Source organism: Anas platyrhynchos, chromosome 10, assembly GCF_047663525.1.
Source record: "Anas platyrhynchos isolate ZD024472 breed Pekin duck chromosome 10, IASCAAS_PekinDuck_T2T, whole genome shotgun sequence".
NCBI classification, from domain to species: domain Eukaryota; kingdom Metazoa; phylum Chordata; class Aves; order Anseriformes; family Anatidae; genus Anas; species Anas platyrhynchos.
In genome coordinates, this window is record NC_092596.1 from 14,662,384 (window position 1) to 14,683,849 (window position 21,466).

The 21,466-nt window shown below is 37.0% G+C and overlaps 1 protein-coding gene across 8 annotated transcripts in view; it reads left to right on the top strand.

Annotated features, from left to right (window-relative positions):
• TEX11 (testis expressed 11) overlaps positions 1 to 20,389 on the top strand; it is a 32,660-nt gene extending 12,271 nt beyond the window's left edge. For 7 of the 8 annotated variants that reach the window (XM_072042837.1, XM_072042841.1, XM_072042834.1 and 4 more), the window contains 18 exons: positions 1,669 to 1,747; positions 2,461 to 2,612; positions 3,323 to 3,408; positions 5,510 to 5,647; positions 6,358 to 6,460; positions 7,590 to 7,714; positions 8,029 to 8,114; positions 8,744 to 8,797; positions 9,437 to 9,477; positions 10,796 to 10,882; positions 11,966 to 12,036; positions 12,625 to 12,741; positions 13,553 to 13,625; positions 14,744 to 14,893; positions 15,291 to 15,399; positions 16,417 to 16,537; positions 18,290 to 18,454; positions 19,462 to 20,389. In XM_072042837.1, the coding sequence (XP_071898938.1) occupies positions 1,669 to 1,747; positions 2,461 to 2,612; positions 3,323 to 3,408; positions 5,510 to 5,647; positions 6,358 to 6,460; positions 7,590 to 7,714; positions 8,029 to 8,114; positions 8,744 to 8,797; positions 9,437 to 9,477; positions 10,796 to 10,882; positions 11,966 to 12,036; positions 12,625 to 12,741; positions 13,553 to 13,625; positions 14,744 to 14,893; positions 15,291 to 15,399; positions 16,417 to 16,537; positions 18,290 to 18,454; positions 19,462 to 19,533 (1,829 nt within the window). In that variant the 3' untranslated portion in view covers positions 19,534 to 20,389. Of the gene's footprint in view, positions 1 to 1,668; positions 1,748 to 2,460; positions 2,613 to 3,322; positions 3,409 to 5,509; positions 5,648 to 6,357; positions 6,461 to 7,589; positions 7,715 to 8,028; positions 8,115 to 8,743; positions 8,798 to 9,436; positions 9,478 to 10,795; positions 10,883 to 11,965; positions 12,037 to 12,624; positions 12,742 to 13,552; positions 13,626 to 14,743; positions 14,894 to 15,290; positions 15,400 to 16,416; positions 16,538 to 18,289; positions 18,455 to 19,461 lie in introns of those variants that run through there. The other variant, XM_072042842.1, reaches the window with a different exon arrangement.
• Positions 20,390 to 21,466: the final 1,077 nt, after the last annotated feature.

Below are 21,466 nucleotides of genomic sequence, written 5' to 3' on the forward strand. Positions count from 1 at the left end.
GTGTTTTAGAGGAATCATCATTAGTCAAATGTAACAATTCTGGTTTGGTGTGTGGGCCGCAGAAGTCAGCATCAGAGGACAATATAATAATGAAATTATAATTAAAGATGATTTTATTTTGTTGAGAGTTTAAATATACTTGCCAGAAATAAGGAAAGGAGAAGACTGAAGCCTGTTAGAGTGAATGCAGCAGCAATACAGCAATGTAAGAGGATGGCTGATTTTAGTCATACGCCTGAGGTTATTTAGAAAGGATGGATTGCACTCAGCATAGAAGAAAGGCTTGTGAAACATTGCTGTTCTGTGTGTGATGTTGCACATTTTGGCCAAGAAACATCAAGTGCTGATCGATGTGCCAGTGTAAGCCTGTTTTACCAGAGTTTACTTGGTTTATAAAGGACTATGTTTTATTCATCAAATTTGTAATTTGAACAGAACTGATTTTTCTGTTGGCACTTGAGAGGAAGAAAGTTTTCAGGGGAGACTTTAGTATAAAAAGGTTAATGTATCGGGAAAATATTATTTACATAAATAATGAAATCTTAAGGAGGAGGGGCTTAGTGCTCTTTATGTTTTAAAAGTATCAGATACATAACAAATAGTCTGAGAAATAAATGTACAATGAAATAAGCAATTTCTTGCAGAAAGCTGGATGATCTGACTGCTGTCAGACTAACAGGAAAGGAAACTCCACTTCAGATGGCTCCTGGTGAATTTCAGCCAGCTTCCAAGTAGACAGTTATTCCAAATTTACCATTGGAATAGCTGGTTTCTGTTCTACAATCGGAATTGTGAAGCCATGGTGTTGCCTATCAAAACACACACTGCTTGTAGCATGTTACTGCTTATAGCAGTGGCATGAAGATTCCAGTCAATTTTTGAAACAACTTATTAATAAGTGGCTGTCTCTCTTCTGTTGGATGGCTGGCAAAAGAGTGTTGTATCTATGTGCTGCAACTTCGGTTTCCTTTGAATGAAGGTTCCTGCTAGGTTTTAGGCATTTGACTAAAATCTTGTATTATGCTCTTGTACACAGCTGCCTTAGAAGTGCTTTCTGTAACAACTGTTATAGCCACATTACATTACTAGTGTGTTCATTCTCTTATCTCATTCAAGCTATGAATGTATAAATCTTGTTATTAAACCATCCAGCACAGTTTTGCAGTTTTTAAACTTTATCTGAGTGTTCCAAAACTGATATCTAGTTATCAGCACCAGTAAATTCAATATTTTCCTGTCTGTCTAAGACTGGTGATGCTGAAGACCATTAGACTTAAGTAGTTTCCATTGCACTGCCATGCCACCACACAGCCTGAGTTCTGTCATCATCTTAAGTGGTTCCTTCTAGATAAGGATGAAGCATTTTGATGGAAAGCAGCTTGAGGCAAACATTTGTGCTACTAATGCCTGTTCTGTTCCTGTTTAGAGAGACAGAAGGCTAGAATTCCAGGGCTGTCAGTCTGTTGCATTTCTTTAGTATTACATTAACTGTGAGACAGAGAAAGGAAAGTCAAAGCACAATGGAGGTATCTTATTCTTCCTTGGTTTTAGAACTATATATTTATATATATATATTTTTTTTTTTCGAAAGATGCTGTAAGACCATACAACAAGCAGTTAAGTATGTAAGGTGATTGGATAATCTCAATGTCATTGTGTTCTGTCTAGCTGTTGCAGAATTCATGCACCATGAGTTGTCTTTAGACTTTTGTTTGAATGCTGCTAAACTGCTGCTGGAGAATGGAAGGTATGAAATCATCATCAAGTGGAGCGAACACAATATTTGGGCTTTGTAGCTATTCTTCTGTAAGCAAAGAACACCTATTATGCAGTGACACTTTATTTTAAATAAAAGCTGACAGAGGTAGGTAAACATTTTTGAGAGGCAGCCTGTCTTCACTTTCTCAAGGTGATACAGTGGCAGAACAGGCTGTGAAATAATGTCAAGTGGCAATCTGCAATACCAAGCAAATACTTAAGAATGATTAAGATTGTCCCTATGCAATTTTAGTAGTTATCCTGGGTCTGGAATTACCTGAAGGAAATTTTTCTTCCATATTAACGAATATTCAGAATTAAAGATTCTGGAATCCCAGAATCATTCTTGTGAAAATCAGTATGAAGCTGAACGAACTGCAAAATAGAGGCATGAAATTTAACACTCTTGAATGCTCCATCATGATTACCTCCATTTACACTTCTATCTTGCAGTAATTTCATGCTCTCATTGTGAGGGGTAAGCTGTCTTATGAATACTGTAGAACAAGCATGTGCAAATAGGAAGTACCTACGGAATAGATGCACTGCAGTAAATTCATACCTTGGCTCACTCTGTCAATGTGATTGTGTGTCAGTAGTATTTTGATGAGAAACATGCTGTATAGTGTGATTGTTACACTTCAGAATGGAAAATTAACAGCTCTTCTGTGCAGCTTCTTAAAATTCCATCTGTGTGAACAGGGAATCAGTTGGGTTTGATTTTCTGAACTCTGTTGCTGGACGATTTGAATCTTCACCTGACCTTGGAAAAATAACCCTGCTCTACATTGAGTTCCTGTTGCAGAATAAGAGGGAGCTGCTTGCTAAGCAAAAGGTTGAAGAAATTATTATAGGTCTGTATCCATCTTTTGCTGTCATTTGCTGAAAGTTGGTTTTAGCTGGCTAGACTTGAATTCATTTTTCATTTAAAAATTTTCATTTTTAAAATATATTCTCATCTTTCTTTTTGTTTGTCTGTTTTCTCTTCTGTTTCTTTTGCACAGCAACTCAACTTCCATAATAAATGACAGTTGTGATAAAGCTCAGGGTTAAATTCACATGCTAAAGCAGCTCCTACTTTTCAGTTTAGTCTGTATGATTGATGTATGTGGGATCATAAAATATTTACTAGGAATTCTATGTAACGTTAATACTTTGTCCCTCCAGCCCAATGCGTTTTTGTTTGTCACTATTAAAACAGGTTGCACATCCTTGTTTGAGCAGCTGAATTAGAGGTTCTTTTCAGGTCTTCTACACCTGTAACACTGTGGCATTTTTTGACTGTCAGATCTGCTGGAAATCAGATTGTGTTTTATGTAGCATCTAGCTAGGTGCAAAAGCCATGCTGTCATCGTTAAAGCATGGTGATATTTATTCCCTTGCTCACTACATTTTTTCTTTTCAGAAGCAGTATATGGAACACTGGGTCATGGCTGAAGATATTGCCATGTTACTGTTTCTTGTTATAGGCTGTGGGACAGTCTTTCTCAGATTGCTCTTAAGGACTTCTCTGAGTGGGGTTCTTAAAGTTCTTATAAAGTGATGATTTGCATTATCTTTTCAGGTCATTATACTGGAAAACAGCTGTTGTCTGAAACCTTGAACCAGCTGCACATCATCTTGTGGGACACAGCTGCCAAACATTATGAGGTTTGGGACCAAGTAGTGTTGTTGTTATTTGTATTAGTGAAAATGAAGATCTGATTTTCCTGACCTCTTTGGTATGTCTATTTTTGGTTGGAGCTTAAGGTGTTATTAAGATCCTTATTCCAGTTGCAACTAGTTTTACTTTCATCCCAATATGTGCTCTTTCCCACCAAAATATCAGACTTCATGTAGTCTCATCTCAGAGTTTGTACATGGGAACATGGGCCCTTCATTCTGGCTTTGTCCTGGGAAGGGTGCAAAAAACCTTAAAATATTCTTTATATTGAGATGTTCATTTTGTTTTGCTACAACAAAAACTATGCTAATGACACAGCTTGCTTCCTCCTCATTTTAAAATAAATTCTTCCCCTTTATTGCTGATTTTTTTTTTTTTTACTTCTAATCAATCTGAATTCACTTTTCTTATGAGAATCCTGTATCTATGGCTTCTTCTAATATGTTCTGCTTTGTAATACCCGGGATGGCCATATTCCCCTCTGGAATTTCAAGGCAGGAAGTGAAGAGAGGTGTATAAAGATTCATATTTTGTTTCTTGCCATGATTAAATCTTGTGGGCTCCTCTGTCAGCCAAATAATGTCCTGGCAGTGAATTTTTTGCCTGTGCCAACAGAACTGATAGTGTCTTCATTTGTGGCATCAAGGGACCAGGGAATATTGTTTCAGCTGCCTTCTTGTTGTCTGTCTTTATTGCAGGCTGTCATATCAGTGATGTTTGGCGCTGGTCTGAGCACCAAATGGTGTCAGATTTCATGCCTTTGTTTGGCTTCATCTTCTGCTACCCATTTTTATGGTGCAAAGAGGCTTTCCCTACTACCCTCCCTTTTTCAACCCAAGGAATCCTGCAAAAGGAAACTGCACTTTATTACCAGATTCTGAGGTGCGAAGTCAAGTATCCTCGCTCTCTTATTAATGTTTTTTCATGACCATATTACCAGCAGTACTGACTGTTTCCAAATTTTGCGTCCCAGAGCTGCTGCCTCCATTCTTATTGTTAGCACCAAAGTCCTGTTTTTTTCCATTGGTGATAGATTCCTCAGTTTATGGGTTTGGGAGGTGGGAGTATGTGCAAGGTAAACTGATGCCATTGTTTGTTTGATGACCCTTTTTGGATCCTACTTGGATTAGGAGTTCTGATAGCACAGGCTGTTCCTGTCTTGAAAGACAATTTTACAGGGATGTTCTGGTTCAAGTCACCTGTAGAAACAGTGCAGGGACTTAAAAGAGTACACGTGACTCAAAGTATATTCTTCCTGAGGAACAGTCTTCCTCTCTGTATGGTTCTAGAGATCTAATGCTTGGACAGTGGCAGTTAGACTGATTGTCCATATTAAGGATATCACCCTGGAACATGCAAAAGCTGTTTGTCACTCTTAACAACATTTCGGTCCCAGTAGACACAGGATTCTTCTTTATCCAGATAATCCTTCACTAGCGGTCTCTGCAGATTCGGTGAAGTGACAAGACAGGACTTGTGACAGATATATAAAAGCTTGATATGAAAAAAAGGTTGTATTTCTAAGCCTCTTTATCTGCTGGACATAAGCTCTTTAATAGCTTGATTTCATGTGTCTGCTTTCTTCCAGAATCTAGAATTTGTTTTCTCTTACCTAGTTTCCTGCTTTTCTTCCACAAGTGGGGATAGGCTGGCTCACTTATACAAAGAATAATGTACTGGGCTCACTGGCCCTAGTATAGTTTTCACAGTCTGTCCAAATTGGAACTGTAGTTGGGAATGCACTCTTCAGCCTAGTATCAAGAAGTTCATGGCTAAATGGCATAAAAACTTGTGTCTTTTTCTCTTACTTTCTGACTTTCACTTATTTTGTATCTTGAAGAGAGAGGGATTTTTTTTTTTTTTAAATAATATTGTACTTAGTTATATAATTGTTCTTTCTGGATTAGGCCAATGACCCATCTAGTCTCCTAATGAATATGCCTGCATTGTGGGACCAATGTTTGCTCTTCTGGGGGAAAGATTACACTAGAATATACTTGACTATCTAAATCTTTCATTTCCTATGATTTGTTTTAGGAAAACATAGACCACTTAATCACTTTTTTTTTTTTTTTTATAATTTCCTAGGCAAAAAACTATTCTGAAGCTCTTCACTGGTACAACTATTCTGTCAGCTTCTACATGCCTGGGCAAATAGATCAGAATTTGGCTAAGTTGCAGAGGAACATGGCTTCTTGCTATCTTCATCTGAAAGAAGTTGACAAGGTATGTTTATTTATGTATTTATTTGCATTGCTTTTATATTTGTAGTTATATAATTTGGACTTGATTTACAATTCTGTTAGTGTACCTCTTGCTTTGAGAGAGGGAAATGTTTTTGCATGTCTTTCATGATCTGGCAGAGATCTGTTCATCTTAGCTGCTTTGGGAGCCCCTTCTAATCACCTATCATTCTAAACAGTACACACGTTGTGTGACCATGCCCCAGTATATTGGGTTTCTTCTCAGATTAGAGGCCATTCTCTCTTCAAAACAGATGAGCCTCAGCATGAAAAATGTTAGACAGGTGACACCAGAACTTCCCACAACAGTGTGTTAGCCCTTACCTCTGTGGAGAACTGCACCTGCTTTACCTGTTTAGGTCTTCTGTTCTGGGGATGTTAAACTTTGTAATTCAAAGTGGCAGAAGGGAGCTGATTTTTTCAGCGTCCTCTTGCTTTCTAATTCTGTGGCTCTAGTTCTGAAGAAGCAGGAATTCTAGTCATTGTCAGCTCTAGGTGCCATCTTATGCTCTGATCACTTTACTTTTCTTTCAGGGGAGGTTGTTGCCAAACCAATTTTGTTCAGTAATTGTATAAATATCTCTAATGTAGCCATTAAAATTTGGCATATCTTTTTAACTCTCTTCTCTTGCAACCTACACGACTGATTACAAGATGCCATTACTGAATTCCTACAATCTTTTCTGCATATAGGCTAAAGAGGCAGTTAAAGAAGCAGAGAGGTGTGATCCAAACAGCATCTTTACCCAATTCAGTGTCTATAAGATTGCAGTGATGGAAGATGATACTGATAAAGGTAGAACTTGAAAGATAAAAGGGTCAACTACAAAGACCAGGAGTGTCAGGTGTCTTAGAAAACACTGAGCAGACCTGGACTGTTCATTTTGGGAAAGACACAATAGAGGGAAGATAGGAGAAGGATCTATAAAATCATTAAAACTGTCAGGCTGTAGATTTAAAACTGTCAGAGGGGGATGCTTTAGCACATGGCATGTAATATGTTGCCACATCTGGTTACTGTTTGGCTGGAGCCTCTGGCTCGGAATTCTGTAATCTTCTTGTGGACAGAAGCTAGAGCAGCATCCTGAGATTAGAATCACTGTATTATACTATTCCTAATACTCTTTTAAAAGCATATGCAGTTGCAAAAATGCTACTGAGCTAGATGATCCTTAATTGAACCAATATTACCACTCTTGATTTTTCTGGTCAAGTAGAAGTGGAAGTTACGAGAAAATAGATGAATTACTGAGATGACCTACAGAATGACAGATCTCTATAGACTTTTTATTCTTTCTAATGAGTTCTGCCATTTCATGTTTTAATGAGAATCCTAGCTCAAATAATGAAAATTGAGAAATATAGTCTATAGTTAATTAGAATACAGAGGAACATGCAGAGCTTATTTTCCAATGAGTCCTGTGCCAATTAATTATTCTGTATACATCTTTTTAATGGCAGCCTAATTTGTTCACATAATACAGAGTGGTAACCACAGCACAGTGGGAGCATAAAAGCAGCAGCACCCTTAACATAAGCCAAGATGTGGGAGCTTGGAATCTTGCCCAGACAATATATTAAGAGAAAGTCTTCTGTGACAAGCAGATATTTAGCAGAACAAATTTAAGGATGTGAGATAGTTTCATTTGTGTGGCATCCTTGTTTCCTTAGATTGGTAGCTTGGAATGCTTTTTTGGCATTTCTCTAGGAAGAAATGTGTAATTGTGGAGAAGTGCTGGAATTGTCAGGTTTTCTTGCCTTGTTTCATATTAAAAAAAATAAAAATACATCCTTTTGTAAGTTGTGTCTAAAGCCTTACTAAAACAGTAGAACTTTCCACCTTCCTTTTTTTTTTTTTTTTACTAAAAACAATCAAACAAACAAACAAAACCCCCAAAACTAATTTTTCTGTATGCATTTTTCAGCTGTGGAAGCAGTTATTGAAATGGGGAAGCTAGCAGAAAAGTCATCTCAATGTGAAGACAAACCGACAGTGGATGAAAATACAGGCAGTAACCTCCTGAGTTTAGCTGCCCAAATTGCTTTAGAGGTAGAACAGATAACATTGTCTTTATTTTGCTTTATTGATATAAGAACAGCTGTAAACTCTGTAATATTTTCTACTTTCAGTACTTCTATGTATTTCATGCATTTCTGAGTATTTCATGCTTGTATAACCAAGGTCTCACTATACATTTTCAAATGCATTGTGTAAAGCAAAGTAAAAATTGATTTCACATATGAAGAAACTGTTTTTTTTTCCAGGAAAATTAGTGATTCTGAATTGCAAAATATTGATAACTAGAAATGACATTGCATATTGCTAGTGAGGTTCATACAAAACATGTTTTAATTTTTTTTCAGAATGAACAACAAGTTGTGGCTATCAAAGCTTTGGAGTATTTATCTGAACATTCACGAGACTGCCGACAAGTATTTGCAGCTCTAAAGTGAGGATTCAAGTGATTTACAAGGACAGAGAACTCTGATTTCTCTTTCAAACTTAATTTGTTTTGTTGAAGAAAGTGGAAAACAGAGTAGATGAATGATTAGTTAGCAGTGTTTTTGGTACTGTAGATGCACCTCAGTCCTGAACTCTTAGCTGCAAATATTCCAAGTCTTTTTCCAAGCTGATATTAATAGCTCTGAATTTTATGACATTGTTGTGTTTGAACAGATGACCAACAGCAACTCTGAAGAGATTGCAACAATATGTCTGGTGAAAATACAGGTTCATTTGTATCCCCTGATGAAGTACTATCTTATTGTTGAAACACTCTATCACTTTTATGAAAACAAATGTTAGGAGAAAGATCTATTCCTTCCAGTTTTTGCTTAAAACTTTTATGAATGTATATTTATTTACTTACTATTACGTGATTTAACAACATGGTATCCAAAAAAAGGCTGTAGGGAGGGAAATACTACAATCTTATTCTCAGTTTGATGCTGAATTCTGTGAGTTACATGGATGGGTGGTGTAAAGAAGAAAGTGGGATCCTTTCTGAAACCTGAGGTCAAAGTACACTGTTGGAAAAAGTTATCTTGTTTCTTCATTGTTGTTTTTTCTCATATTCAGATGCTTGGTTCGTCTTGTGTTGTCAAAGGTCGTAGTAGAAAATGAAGAGAAAAGGTGAGTACATTTGCAAAACTATATTCCGTGGTGGATATCTTACACAATTAGTGTACTTATACATATATGTATATACATAGCTTATTTTCTTACAGAGTAATCAAGAGATTAGTTTTTATGCTAGTTAAAAGTTCACACAGATGACTTCCCAATTCAAGCTAATGATGTCACAAAGAACATCTACTTGCATAACGTTTCCTTTAGATATTTCTTTTTTGCGTTCCAATTTTATTAATGCCTAAGACAGTTATTGTTTGATGGAGAATGTGAGCTAAGCAGTCTCATTTAACTTTGACCCTGGGATAAGCTATCTTTCAGCTGTTCAAGAAAACAATGTAGTGTCAGTGAGATTAGAAGTTTAACCTGCAGCTGCTAACTGCAACCTAATAGCTGAGAAAACCTCCCACTACACTCGCACAGTGACCTTCACTGCTGTAGATCAATAAAACTTTTTGCAGGCCTTCAGTACTCCTTTTGCATCTTCAGATACTAGAAGTTTGTAATGCCTGAGACATTTGTCAGAGGAAGAATGATTATATCCATATTTGTGAAGCTGTTGTATTCCAACATCAATAATGTGTTCTGTTATAAGAAAATTAATCAAACGTTTTCTAAAACTTGTTTTTTCTTCCATTCTAGAAATAAAGATATCAAGTCAATGCTGACTTATTTAACCTTAGGTATGTTTTTGTTTTGTTTACATTTTCTGTAGTTTTTCCATTTTTGAACATTTAATGATATAATTAGGTCCATACTGCCCAAATGTTCAGAATCCTTAGTTCAGTCTAGGTTCTCAACTTCCCAATTCACTGAAAGTTAGGGATCAAGTTAACACTGGAGATTCAGCAGTGCTGTCAAGTTGGATCTCAGTGCTACAAGTTTTTGCTATGGAAAACTTGTAGGGTAGTGCAGGAAGAACTGTTTCCAATAGAGCCTTTTCTTGGCAGCTTCTTTGAGACAAAGGGCTCTTTCTTCTAGGCAGTTTTGCTGTAGGAAGGAGAATTTAGTGCTTCGTAAGGCCACGCATGCAGGCAACAGATATTTGGGCACAAGCCACAGCCCCTGTGGCCTCAGATGACTGTCTCATACTCTGACTGCATTGGCAGGAACAAAGTTAGTATCTTTAGTAGCAGGGCTACCACAAAAGGAAGAAGTTTGGTTTTGTACTCTGAATTAGCAGCATGACTTTCTGTTGGCATTAATTAAATGCCAATAATGGTCTTTGCTCTTCTAGCTGTTTAAAAGGAAGGATTTTTAAAACTAAATTAGTGCTTTTTTATTTCTTATTATTAATTTGTTTGTTTGTTTATTTTGTCCTGGACAGTTTAGAAAACTGCAAGGAGCAAGCAATTTGTTGAATGACAGGAGATGCTTGTCAAAATTGATGGCCACTTTTAAGTTTTGCCATCCTTTGAAGTACAATTGTCTTATTTGCATTGTATGAGGTACAGTGGTTTTACAGAGTACTTCTTTTTTCCATCAAAATAAATAGTTTTTTTTTTTTTTTTTTCACCAAATCTTTTTTACCCCCCTCCTCCAACCTTGGAAAAGAAAATTAATGAAATTGTAGAACTTTTTCTGTACTAGTCATTCTTAACTGCAACTCAGAGAAGAGAAGGATGAACAGAAGAAAAAAAAAAAAAAGGTTCCTTAAAGAAAGGCCTTAAGTAAGAGCTATTAAATTTAATCCCCACCCAACTTTTTGTACAAATTAAGTAAAACTCCTCTACATTAGGCTTCAGTGTCAATAAATTGAAGAGGCAATACCTATTAGCAGCCTTATGTATCTTACCTTAAATGCTGTTTAAGGCACATTTTGATGCTTTTTCATAAGCTTTTCTAGTCAAGCATATTAGATTTAAGTTGTGAAAATAACTCTTCATTGGGAATTACAAGGGAGTTTTGGAAACTGCTGTTTGTAATGTAGTTATTAGACTTGGAAATGTTTTTATTCTGCCCAGAAAATGTAACATATATTGAACAACACATTTTCTGCAGCTCACAGGAAACTTGCTGAGCCTTTCACAGAAGAGAATTTGACAAGGGACATAAGGACCTTTGAAGCCCACTGGTTTAGAAAAGTTGGTAGGTTGTATTCTTCAGATCTAAACTGAATCACCTCCACCTTCAGTTAGCCAGACCTTAAGGAAGAAAGAAGCATTTAAAGATGCAGTATTACAGAATTTGTCAGCTTTGGCAGTCTCTGCCTTAGTGTTAAAGTTTTGATGCATTTTCTATCTTTGGAAACTATCTGGTATGCCTCATATTAGAGATGATATGTCTCTCCTGGTCTTTGTTAAACTGTTTTGGTGAGGAAGTTAGTGTATTTGGTGCCTGTAAATAAAAATATGAGGGTAGGGTAATGAATTGAAAAAACGTTTTAGATTTTTGCTTCAGCCAGAGTATACAGGGAAGAAAATAGTTGAAATCAATAGCAGAAGACATCTGTCAAGATGAGCGTTTGCATACATCCTCTGTAATGTAGCAGTGCTCTAAAAGTAGCAAAGAAGGAAGAGAAGCCGTAGAGGTCAAATCCAGCAACACAAGTTGAATGGAACTGACCTATGGTGGCTGTGCTCTTTCCAAGGCAGCATTCTCATGCACTGAAGAAACAATTCACGCACTGCAAAAAAAATGTCCTAGGCAATAAATTAATGTGAAAGTTAGAATCTGCAAAGTCACTGTAGAATCTAAACATATAATTGGGTTGGATTCTCATACATAATACTCAGTTGTCTTTAGGTGGCTATGGCTAAACCATTTACTAATCAGAGCTGTATGATTAAGTGTATGTTTAACTGACCCTGCTGGGATAAAATGGAACTTTTTTTTTTTCTCCTTGTCTTGGGAATATTAGTCAACACTTTTATTCAGATTCTGATCTTGTTTACTAACAAGAAAGTGCTCCTTCCAATTCATGCTCTTGTGGGTAGGGTACATGTTAGAACAGATACTTTATTGTGATAAAATGATTAAAACAAGATTTGAAAGCATGAAAAAACTATGTTAACAAATCACGAATATCTCTTGCTATTAAATGAGGTGTTGATATTTTGATTAAGAAATTGAATTGCACAATGTGTACTGCTTATTACTAGAGATTAGATGGGCATAAGCAATAACATGTCGAAGGTTTTTATTCTAGTCTCCATTTTATGTCTTTGTTAGCTTGGAACTTAGCTGTACAGTTCAAGGACTGCCCTGAAAAGATGAGGGATTTTTTTGTGCTGTCTTTCAAGGTATGTACTCTTGCTTATAATATCTCTGATAGAGGAATATTGTCATCTGTCTAGTCCTGTTAGAAATTATATCCATGTAATCAAGTATCTTATTGGAGACGTGTGTCTGCTCCAAAGATGGAATGCTGGAATGCTTCCATCAGAAGGCAATTGACTTGTAATAAAAAAAAAATTAAGCATTATTTTCATACTTTGCATTCTGTTGCTTAAAAATATTGTAAGAAATTTAGACTTCAGTGAGAACTTCCTAAAATAAATAGGATCTGATGTTTGGGAACTGTATCATTAATAGGAATATGTTACACAAAGAAATACTTGAGTCCTAATCAGAACTTCTACCAACAATGTACTTTTTGTACGTGTTTGTAGAGAAGTTCTTTACTGTTGTAAAGAATACAACACTTCTGTATTCTTTATATTTAAATAATCTTCTTGTGTAATTTTACAAACAATATTGCAATATAAATATATACCATTCATGCCTGATTACTAGGTAAGTCGTAGAGGACACTTGGCAATCATCTGTTCAAGAGCAAATTGCTTTATATAGTCAGAATTCCCATAACTTCTTCCTATTTTTGGTTTCAGTTGTCCCAGTTTTGTCCTTCTGACAAAGCTGTTCTAATTGCTCAGAAGACATGCCTGTTAATGGCAGCTGCGATTGATCTTGAACTGGGGAGACAGCAAGTAACATCTTCTGAACAGGTAGGGCACTGTTGTTACCTGATTCGGTAGGTATTCATGAAATGAACATTCAATGCAGTATTTTTTTCTTTAGATTTTGAAGTCTCCATTGTTTTACTGAGAACAGGATATTAAAATGTAGGCATGGTAACCTTCCATGATTAATTTAAATCAATACACCGAATGCTTGTCAGGCAATTGAAACTGCTGGATGTCTGTAAAGTAGTTCTGTTGACTTCAGTGGATCTGAACATATTTATATCAGCAAAGGGTCAGGACAGTGTCTTTTCTTAAAGGAATTTCAGTTTCCCTCATTTATTACGTGAAGAGTCTGCTGCTAAATGTAGGATTGCCAGGCAGATAATTACTGCATCTTTAGGATTATGCCATCACTGAAAATAATTACCAATGTTGTTATATGGTTATGAGAAAGCTCACCTTTTTATTTTTTCATACATCTTTTCTGACGGTTTGTTACTTACTGTGGAAAGAAGGAATTTGTTATGTGGGATTCAGCGGTTTTGCAGTCTCAATAACACCATTTTATGTTTGAGAGCTAAAATAAATTAAGCCCCATAGGGACAGGTATGGCCCTTTCTGGACTGATGGAACTTTCCATGTGAAGAGTCTTTGCCTGAAACGTGGAGGTCTTTGCAAAAGAGAGAGAGAAGAACAAAACAGTAACTTATGTAGATGATGTATTAATTAGGCTGGTTCTGCATTTATTATGTAATTAGATATGGAGAACTCTCTTCTGTTGTTAGTTGTGAATTGTATATTCCTTTTACTTATAAAATTATGACAAAAATTTATTCTAAAATTTGTGAATTAGATGGAGTTTTTGACTCAGGCTCTTCAACATCTCCAGGCATGCAAGGAGGTATGGAAAGTTCTGAAATTAACAGGTAAGCTGCAAGGTGTACAGTACACGTGACGTAGTCACTGAATTCATTGAAAATATAGCACGTGTGGAATTACTTTTTTAGCTGAGGAGTGTTGAAGCAGATATATGGCAATATGATACAAGAATTGACAATGACAACTATGGGTTTTTGTATGTCATTGCAGGCTTTTTATTATATAGGTGCTGTGCAGTGGGGAATGATCTTTCAGGGTGAATTTGGTTGACTTTTCTGTCTTAACTGTTAAGAAACTCTATCTTTTTGCTGTAGACTAGCCTGGTGTCAGATTATCATTTTTTTTCCAGTCTAGTCTTGTGAGGGAGTAAGATGGTTTCAATAATTTTACTGGACTCTTCCCATATAAGGCATTAGAGACTACAGAAAGACCTATTGCTGTACTTTGAAGTGCCAAAACCCATCCTCTGTTCCTTGACTATTCTGTGTCCTTTTAGATCAGACTAATCACAGGAGTCAGGAGTGCTTTCAGCTGACAGCTGAGATGCTGTGTGACTGTTAGCTTAGAGGCTGCATGCTTCCCCTTTTTGGTAATAAATTGGTAGAAAAATTTATGCAGTCCTTGTCTGGCCTGCAGTCCAGTTTCTTTTCAGTGTTAGGTTTTGGACATTGTGGAGTTTCCATAGTAAGATGCATTTATATTTAGCTTTTGTCAAGAAATTTACTTGCTGTAAAATGTTACTTGAATAAACTTTATTGTTTCTGAACTAAAGTTTCATTATATAGCTTGCATTTGAATTCTGTGTATTCCTATGCTCAAAACCCATGGGGTTGATGACCTCAATCCAGGGACATTTCACTAGATTGGAGTTTTTATTGCAGAGTTTTGTGGGATAGTAGCCTGGTGTTTCCTTTACTTCTTCACTGGACCTTAGCCAGTGTGTGGATAAGTCTGTTGCCCTGGAGGAAGCTGAAAATGTTCTGCTTTGGACGTCTAAGGCTCCTCTCCAAGACTGTTCCTATATTCCACTTGCTCTACTGTTACATGAGTACCTTAATGATTTTGCTACCTGTTGGAAGCAAAATGTGTACCTTGTGGTACAGCATATATATATAGTTTTAAGAAAATGAATCATTGCAAACAGGCAATTCTGTCTTTCTTGTAGGAGATTTTGCTAAAGATCCCACAGACACTTTGTTGCTGCTGTATGAATTTGAAGCAAAATCCAAACTTAATGATCCAACACTCAATAGCCTTATGGAGTCAGTATGGGAGCAGCCACAAATAGAGGTCAAGACACTAGAGATCATTGCATGTAAGGACTGCATTTGTACTTTCATAGTTTGTACTTTCATAGTTCTTCAAGCCATGAAAAACAGCTTATGTTACTCTTTCCTGTTCATTTGAGGTGACCAGAATTATTGTGTATTGCACAGCATGCAGAAAATGATGTTCTTTTGTCCTGAAGCAAATATGCTTTGGTTCTCAGCAGTATTAGGAGATCTGGTAAAAGAATGGCCCTAGTTGATTCATGCCCCAAGACAGAAGTTTTAGGATGTGTACTTTGGCTAGATTTGGAGTTTCAACTTAGCATAGTTAATTTGTAAATAGCACTTCTCTATATTATACTGTGCTTTTTTTTAGTGACCAATGAGATTAAAGTCTGGCTCCAGTCACTTCTTTCTTGTTCTCTATTTTCTTTTGTTTTTAAGCATTAGCAATGGAACCTCCAGCTCGATATCCTGTACTGTGTAAGAAAGCTTTGCAGGGTGCACTAAACCTTCACAGGAAGCAGACTGCCATTGATGCTGTGAAATTTAGGTTAGTGTTATCACATAGCTTTGCCATGAGTCTCTGATGGGAAATGTGATAGAGATATAAAGCCTGCAAATGGAAAAAGTGGGTTTTAGCTTATTTTCAAAGTTTCACTAATCGCTGGCCAACCAACATACCACTGAAGTGTGACTGTCCAACAGGTGCGTTAACTGCAACCTATTTGCTAGGCATATTTTCTGAAACTGTTATATTTTCAATAAATGAATGCATTGAGGATAGAGAATGAAAATTAGATCTAGAAAGGATCTCTGGCTGTTTCTTGTGATATAGGTGTTCATTGCAAACGTTGTTCTGCAGCAGTGAACTAGTGAAGTACTGAACTAGAAAATTAAGACAAATTAAAAGCTAAGAAGAAAGCCAAGAGCTATAAGTTAGCGATGCCATAGTACGTACATGAATTATTCTGCTGTGTAGCTCTGCAACAGACGTTGCTGGCGGAATCTGAAAAACAACCTGGTGTGTTCTTCTTTCTCAGCTGTATCTCATAATGGATTTTTTTTTCCATTTTACCAAGTTCTGTGCAGTAACTACTGGGCAAAAGCAACCATTAATACTACCTTTCTTACTTTGCATTGCGAAAGAAAGACCTGTTTTTAGAACCTATGTATTGTTACTGATTCTTTGAGGATACTGAGTACTTAGCTCTTGGTGAAATTAGGAAAGTTGTCTTCTCTTTTTCTTTGCTGCTGTGTATAGCAACCCATGAAAACATGATAAGCCTGAGTTACTTTAGAAATTAATTTCTACTTTCATACTCATGTAAATAAAGAAGTATTTACTGCTCTTGGTTCCCTTTTTGCACAGGCTGTATGAATGAGTTCTGATGCTAGGAAAATGTATGTCTCTGCTGTAAGATTGTGAACGTAATAAGCACAGGGGTGGACATGCCAGGATGGCAATCATAGATGCACAAATTAATGCGCTGCTAGTGCTAAAATGCAGCTGTGTGTTCTGTGCATGTGGTATTTAATGTTTCCTCTTTCACTCTGTTTTGATTAACAGCAAATGCTTACATAGTTTGATTAATCTTTCTTTGCCAACTGGAGTAACTGACTTGGATGCTTGTGTGCTGCAAGAGGTATGGGGCTACTTTGAAGATGCTCTGAGTGTGATCAGCAGCACAGTAAGTTGAACAGGAAACAAAAGATTGGGAAATTCTGAACATGTTTAAAAAAACTTTCCCATCAGATTGAGTATAGTTAGTAGACTGAACGTTGTATAGTGTTATATATGAAGCAGCTAAGACTTCAGTAAAAGATGCACTGAAATTACCTCAGAATAAATGGCTTTTGGATATTTATAACTGAATTATGTTATGTTCCTAGATTTTGGTAGGGCTTTTTTAGAGATACTTAAGGCCAAATTTTCAGTGCCTCTTTTATAAACATTCTGAGCTAGAACATCTATCTTTCCTCCTCTTGCTTTCTACATTCTTTTGCAGAATGTGGTTTTGTAAATATATTGCTTTTCTGGATTGTTTTAAAGCCAGGTAAAATTTGGATACCAATCCTGCTTTTTTTTTTCCTTGTCCCCTCAATGTTTTGTAGATGCATTCAGGGACTTAGTGTATTACTGTTTTTTTTTTTTTTTTTTTCCCGAATGACCTAGAACTAGATTCCTGTGCTGTCAGTACTTATTGAGCCGCATTTGTTCTTGAGTGCCTTGTTTCTATGACGACAGGTATATGGAGAAGAAAACCTTTCCTTCTGTAAGAATTGTTGGTATTCCTTTCAGGCCTGAAGAATGTGCTGTACAGCGAAGGCAGCTGTAATGAGGCAGTCAGATATTTCTGATAACAATCGATAGCTCAGGAGTTAATCAGTTAAGGAGTATTCCCATTATGCAGGACTAGTGGAACCAATACTGTTTCATAATTTTATTCCAGTGCATGACTGTTTCTTTAGTCAGGTTTGAATGTCTCTTTTTATAAAAATAATATAAAGTTATGCTGTTCCTTGCTTACCAAAAAAGAACATGCCCACATTCATACCTGCCTTTCATTAATGTTCTCATCTATAAATTTGGTAATGTTCTTGTATAGAACTTCATGTTCATATCGTGAGGGGTGTGAATGGTATGTTAATGTGGACTGATATTCATAACTGCGTAATTTCATCTGTACTAGAAGGTCTTCTTTTGCAGTCTTGCTTATGGCTGCAGATACTAATTAGTACCATGCTAAGAGAAGGACCGTGGTGCAGCACAACAGAACATTGTCAGTTAGAAAACTGGGATACCACTCATGATTTATACCTCCTATTCAGAAATGGATGCTACAGTTCAGAAATTCACTCTGAGCCCTCATACTTAGGATGAGAAGGATCTATCAATCCATCTGCTTGTCCTTGCCTTCCCTAACTGAATGAGGTTTTAGCTCCTTTTGGGTACTTCAGCTTCTGTTCTGCAGTTATTATTAAGGGCTGCTTTCACACTGGTAAGGCATTGCCACAGCACCTAAAGAAATTCTGCACACTTCAATAACTGCTTTTGGTCTTCAGTGAGCAGCTAGGTCCTGCTATACAGTACTGTTTGGATAAACTGCTAAGTACTGCAGCAGTAAGACCAGCCTGTCTGCAGATGGACTGTAGGAAAACAAGCTTCCATTCTAGCATTTTCCCAGTCCCACAGAATTGTATTTTCTGACCTACCAATAAGTAACTGCAACATGACTTATCCATGTTGGAAACAAGCTGTTTGACAATAGTGCAGATAGACTGTGAAGTACAGAATAGCTCTGAAAGAATTCTCCTTTGTTTAGGAGAAAAAAAAAAAATCCCTGTTTTCCCACTCGAAAACTAAACTCTGATGTACTCTTGGCTAGTCACGAGAAAAGTCCATTTTCTGATGAGCTGCTGTTTGTCGTTTGCTACTCCAGGATGGTTACCCAGAGATGGAGATCCTTTGGTTGATGACAAGAGCCTGGAATACAGGAATATTTCAGTATACCATTGGTAAATATAAGGAAGCAGAGCAATGGTGTGGATTAGGAATGCGTTTCCTCAATCATCTAGGATCTCTGAAGAAAACCTATGAAGGCCATGTAAGTGTAACCAGACAGGTATTAGAAATGGGGGTGAATGTCTAGGTTGAATTTGTTAGGAATAGTTGGTAATGGAAGGGAGGAAGTGAAGTTTCACTTTGAAGAAATGGATTTAGGTGAAAAAATCACTACCTATGATTTTTAAAGTTTCAGAAGCAGCATGGTACCCAAATATTTTCAGGGAACTTGATGTTAAAAGATATTTTTCGAAATGAGGCCAGAATAGATTTCTACACAGTAGAAAGAGTAACATAGCATCTTTTTACTGGAAGGATTGCACAAGTGGCTTACTGGAAATAAACTTCAGACTATTTGTGGTTGTGGGGAATTCCTTGTACCTCGCCTGCTTTCACTAAAGGCAAGATGCTGTACCATTTTACTTAAATCATCTGTTGCATGAATACTTTAAAGCTTGGTTTCCAGTATGATCTAATAACTTATAATTAGGGTTTAAGTTGAAATTAATGAAATCATTAATGCTCAGGAGTAGCTTAGCCACTTTCTGTGAGGGGGTACTAGCTCTGAAATTTCTCCTACAGAGAGCAGGAACATTTTTTCTTACTCTGTCACAAGTAAGCTTCTCGCTATAGTTTTTGGCTGGTGCTCTTCATGATTGCAACGCAGCACAGCCTGGTTGGTGTTATGTGGCCACCATTCATTCTCTTATGCACAAGCCTGGTTGCAATTTTTGTATTATTTCAAGTACATCAGTTAAGACAGTAAGAATAGGTTTGTTAATTGATGAAAACTTGGCTATATCAGTATAAATAAATCCACCTTTGTGAGGTGCAGCTGATTTAAACTAAAGCCCCATATTTAAATCTTCACATGAATCTAAAATTGTTTAATTTTTTTACATGAATCTAAAATTCAAAATTTAGAAGCTGGTTGTAGTCTCCCACCTCTTCCCCCACTCCTCCTCCTTGCCATTTCTTTAAATTATCTAGTTGTATGATACTTTACCCATCCTTGCTGACTCAGACAAATATGGTGCTTATCTTCTGCAGATGGTTGGTCTTTATAGTGAGGTTCTGGACAAATTGGACAGAGCAAAAGGGTTTATTCCAAATGAAGAATAATGATAGCCATAACTGGAAGGAGGACAGCAGTCTCTTGGAAACATCCTGCTGACTGAAGGAGGCTGTTAGCTCTGCAGCAAGGCATGAGGTCACAGGAGCAGTGGAAAAGAAACCAGGATCTCCCTCTTGTTGGTGATTAAGTTGTATACTTTTTAGGAAGCATTTATTGAATAAATGTAATTGTTTTCCTCTAGGGAAAAAGTTTCATTCTGTGGATCTGTATAACAGAAATAAATATATAGCTGTCTCATGAGATGGGCCTGCAGTCGTGGAACAGGTTAATTTAAATATTAAAATTTAAATTCAGTAGTAAGTGGCACTATGAACAATAAAAGTATTCCAAGACCACGCATCTCCTCTGGATGCCATAGATGCCTTGCTACGTAAATATTTATTAGATTGTTTAGTTTTCAGTCCATTTTGTTGTGGATAAGAATTTAGAGCTGTTTGCCAGGATCACAGTTCAGTTAGAATATAAAAGAGCAGGTGCTACAGAAAAAAAGCTAAAGCTTTAACTTGGTACTACTTTTGTATAGAATCCTGACTGGGACATGCCATGCATAGTTCAGCATTGTATACATTTGTATAATTTTTAACTGGGCATACATCCTATAAATGTTTTTTTCTGCTTTTTCTGTAAGAAAATTCAAGTTCCCCTGAGGGACATTGTCATTTTGGGTTCTCTTTGTTTGCTTACTAGAGAGCTGTAAGTGTGTTGCTGCTTGTTCTTTACAAACTGTACACAGAAGGGAGGGCTGATAGACCAGTGTGCTGATGGAGCAGTATATTTCAGCTATAAGATCATCTGGTTTGTGTTTAGTATTTATCTAACTTCATTAAAAAAATATATATATTATTTATGACCAGATTATTAAAGCCTATTCAGAAAGAGGACAGCTACTAACAGCAGGATGCTGACTATAGGAAAGAAGAAATTGCAGCAGTTGTGCTGCATTCTGAAAGAAGAGCTTACTGTGCTTAGTGCAGTGGCCTGGGCCCTTCCAAACAAGAAGTAATTAAAACCGTTACCTGCACTGCATCCTCTAGGTTCCATGGACATCTTCTTTTCCCAGTCTGAGCAGACCAAATAATACGAGTGATTTCTGCTTTTCATGTGCACCAGGCACCACGTTGAAACCAGCCTCCAGCATAGCTGCCACATCCTCTTGCCTGTTACGCAGATGGATACTGGCTCGTTTCCTGAAGGCAGATACGTGCAGGCGTGTGGCAGCGTGGCATTTACAGCAACCATAAGTTGGAACATATTGTACCAGATACTTTGCAGTGCTGCATGGGTCAGTATCAGCAAAGGTATTCCTTGCTGCTTGTGCATCTCTTTGGTGCCTGCCAGGCCACCTTTAATTATGGTTCTTGGTTTTGACTTGCACAAATAAACAGGTAAAGGTGTCAGACTGCACCAGAGGAGGTCACGTTTGCCCAGGAAGTATTGCAGGTAATTACATACAGCCACAGAGGGGCATTAAGGGTGTTTTTGCCTACAGCCAGAATTGTTTGAATTCTTCCCTTGGAGATGCTCAGTTTGATTTCTATTATACTACAGACTTTACTAATGAGTCCAAATCAGATCAGTTATAGACACTGCTGATGGTACATCTTAAATTGTCACTGCTTGTTTTAACATTGTACACTTCATTCCAGACATAAGCTTTTCCATAGGTTTTAAGCAGGGCAAAAATGCCTCTTTTAGTTGAATCAGACCTTAATTAGATCAATTTCCAATGACCATTTCCAAGAGGTAGTTTGCGTGCAAACACCCTGCTTTGTAGGCTGAGTTTGCTAGCATAGATGAAGGCTGATCCATTTAAGTTGGTTTCAAGTTTTATTTCACTAAGCTAAACATTGCGTTATAGCTCAGTTGAGCTAGGATGAGTATGGGTATAAATCTTCCTAAGTCAGCAAAAGCTGACCTGAA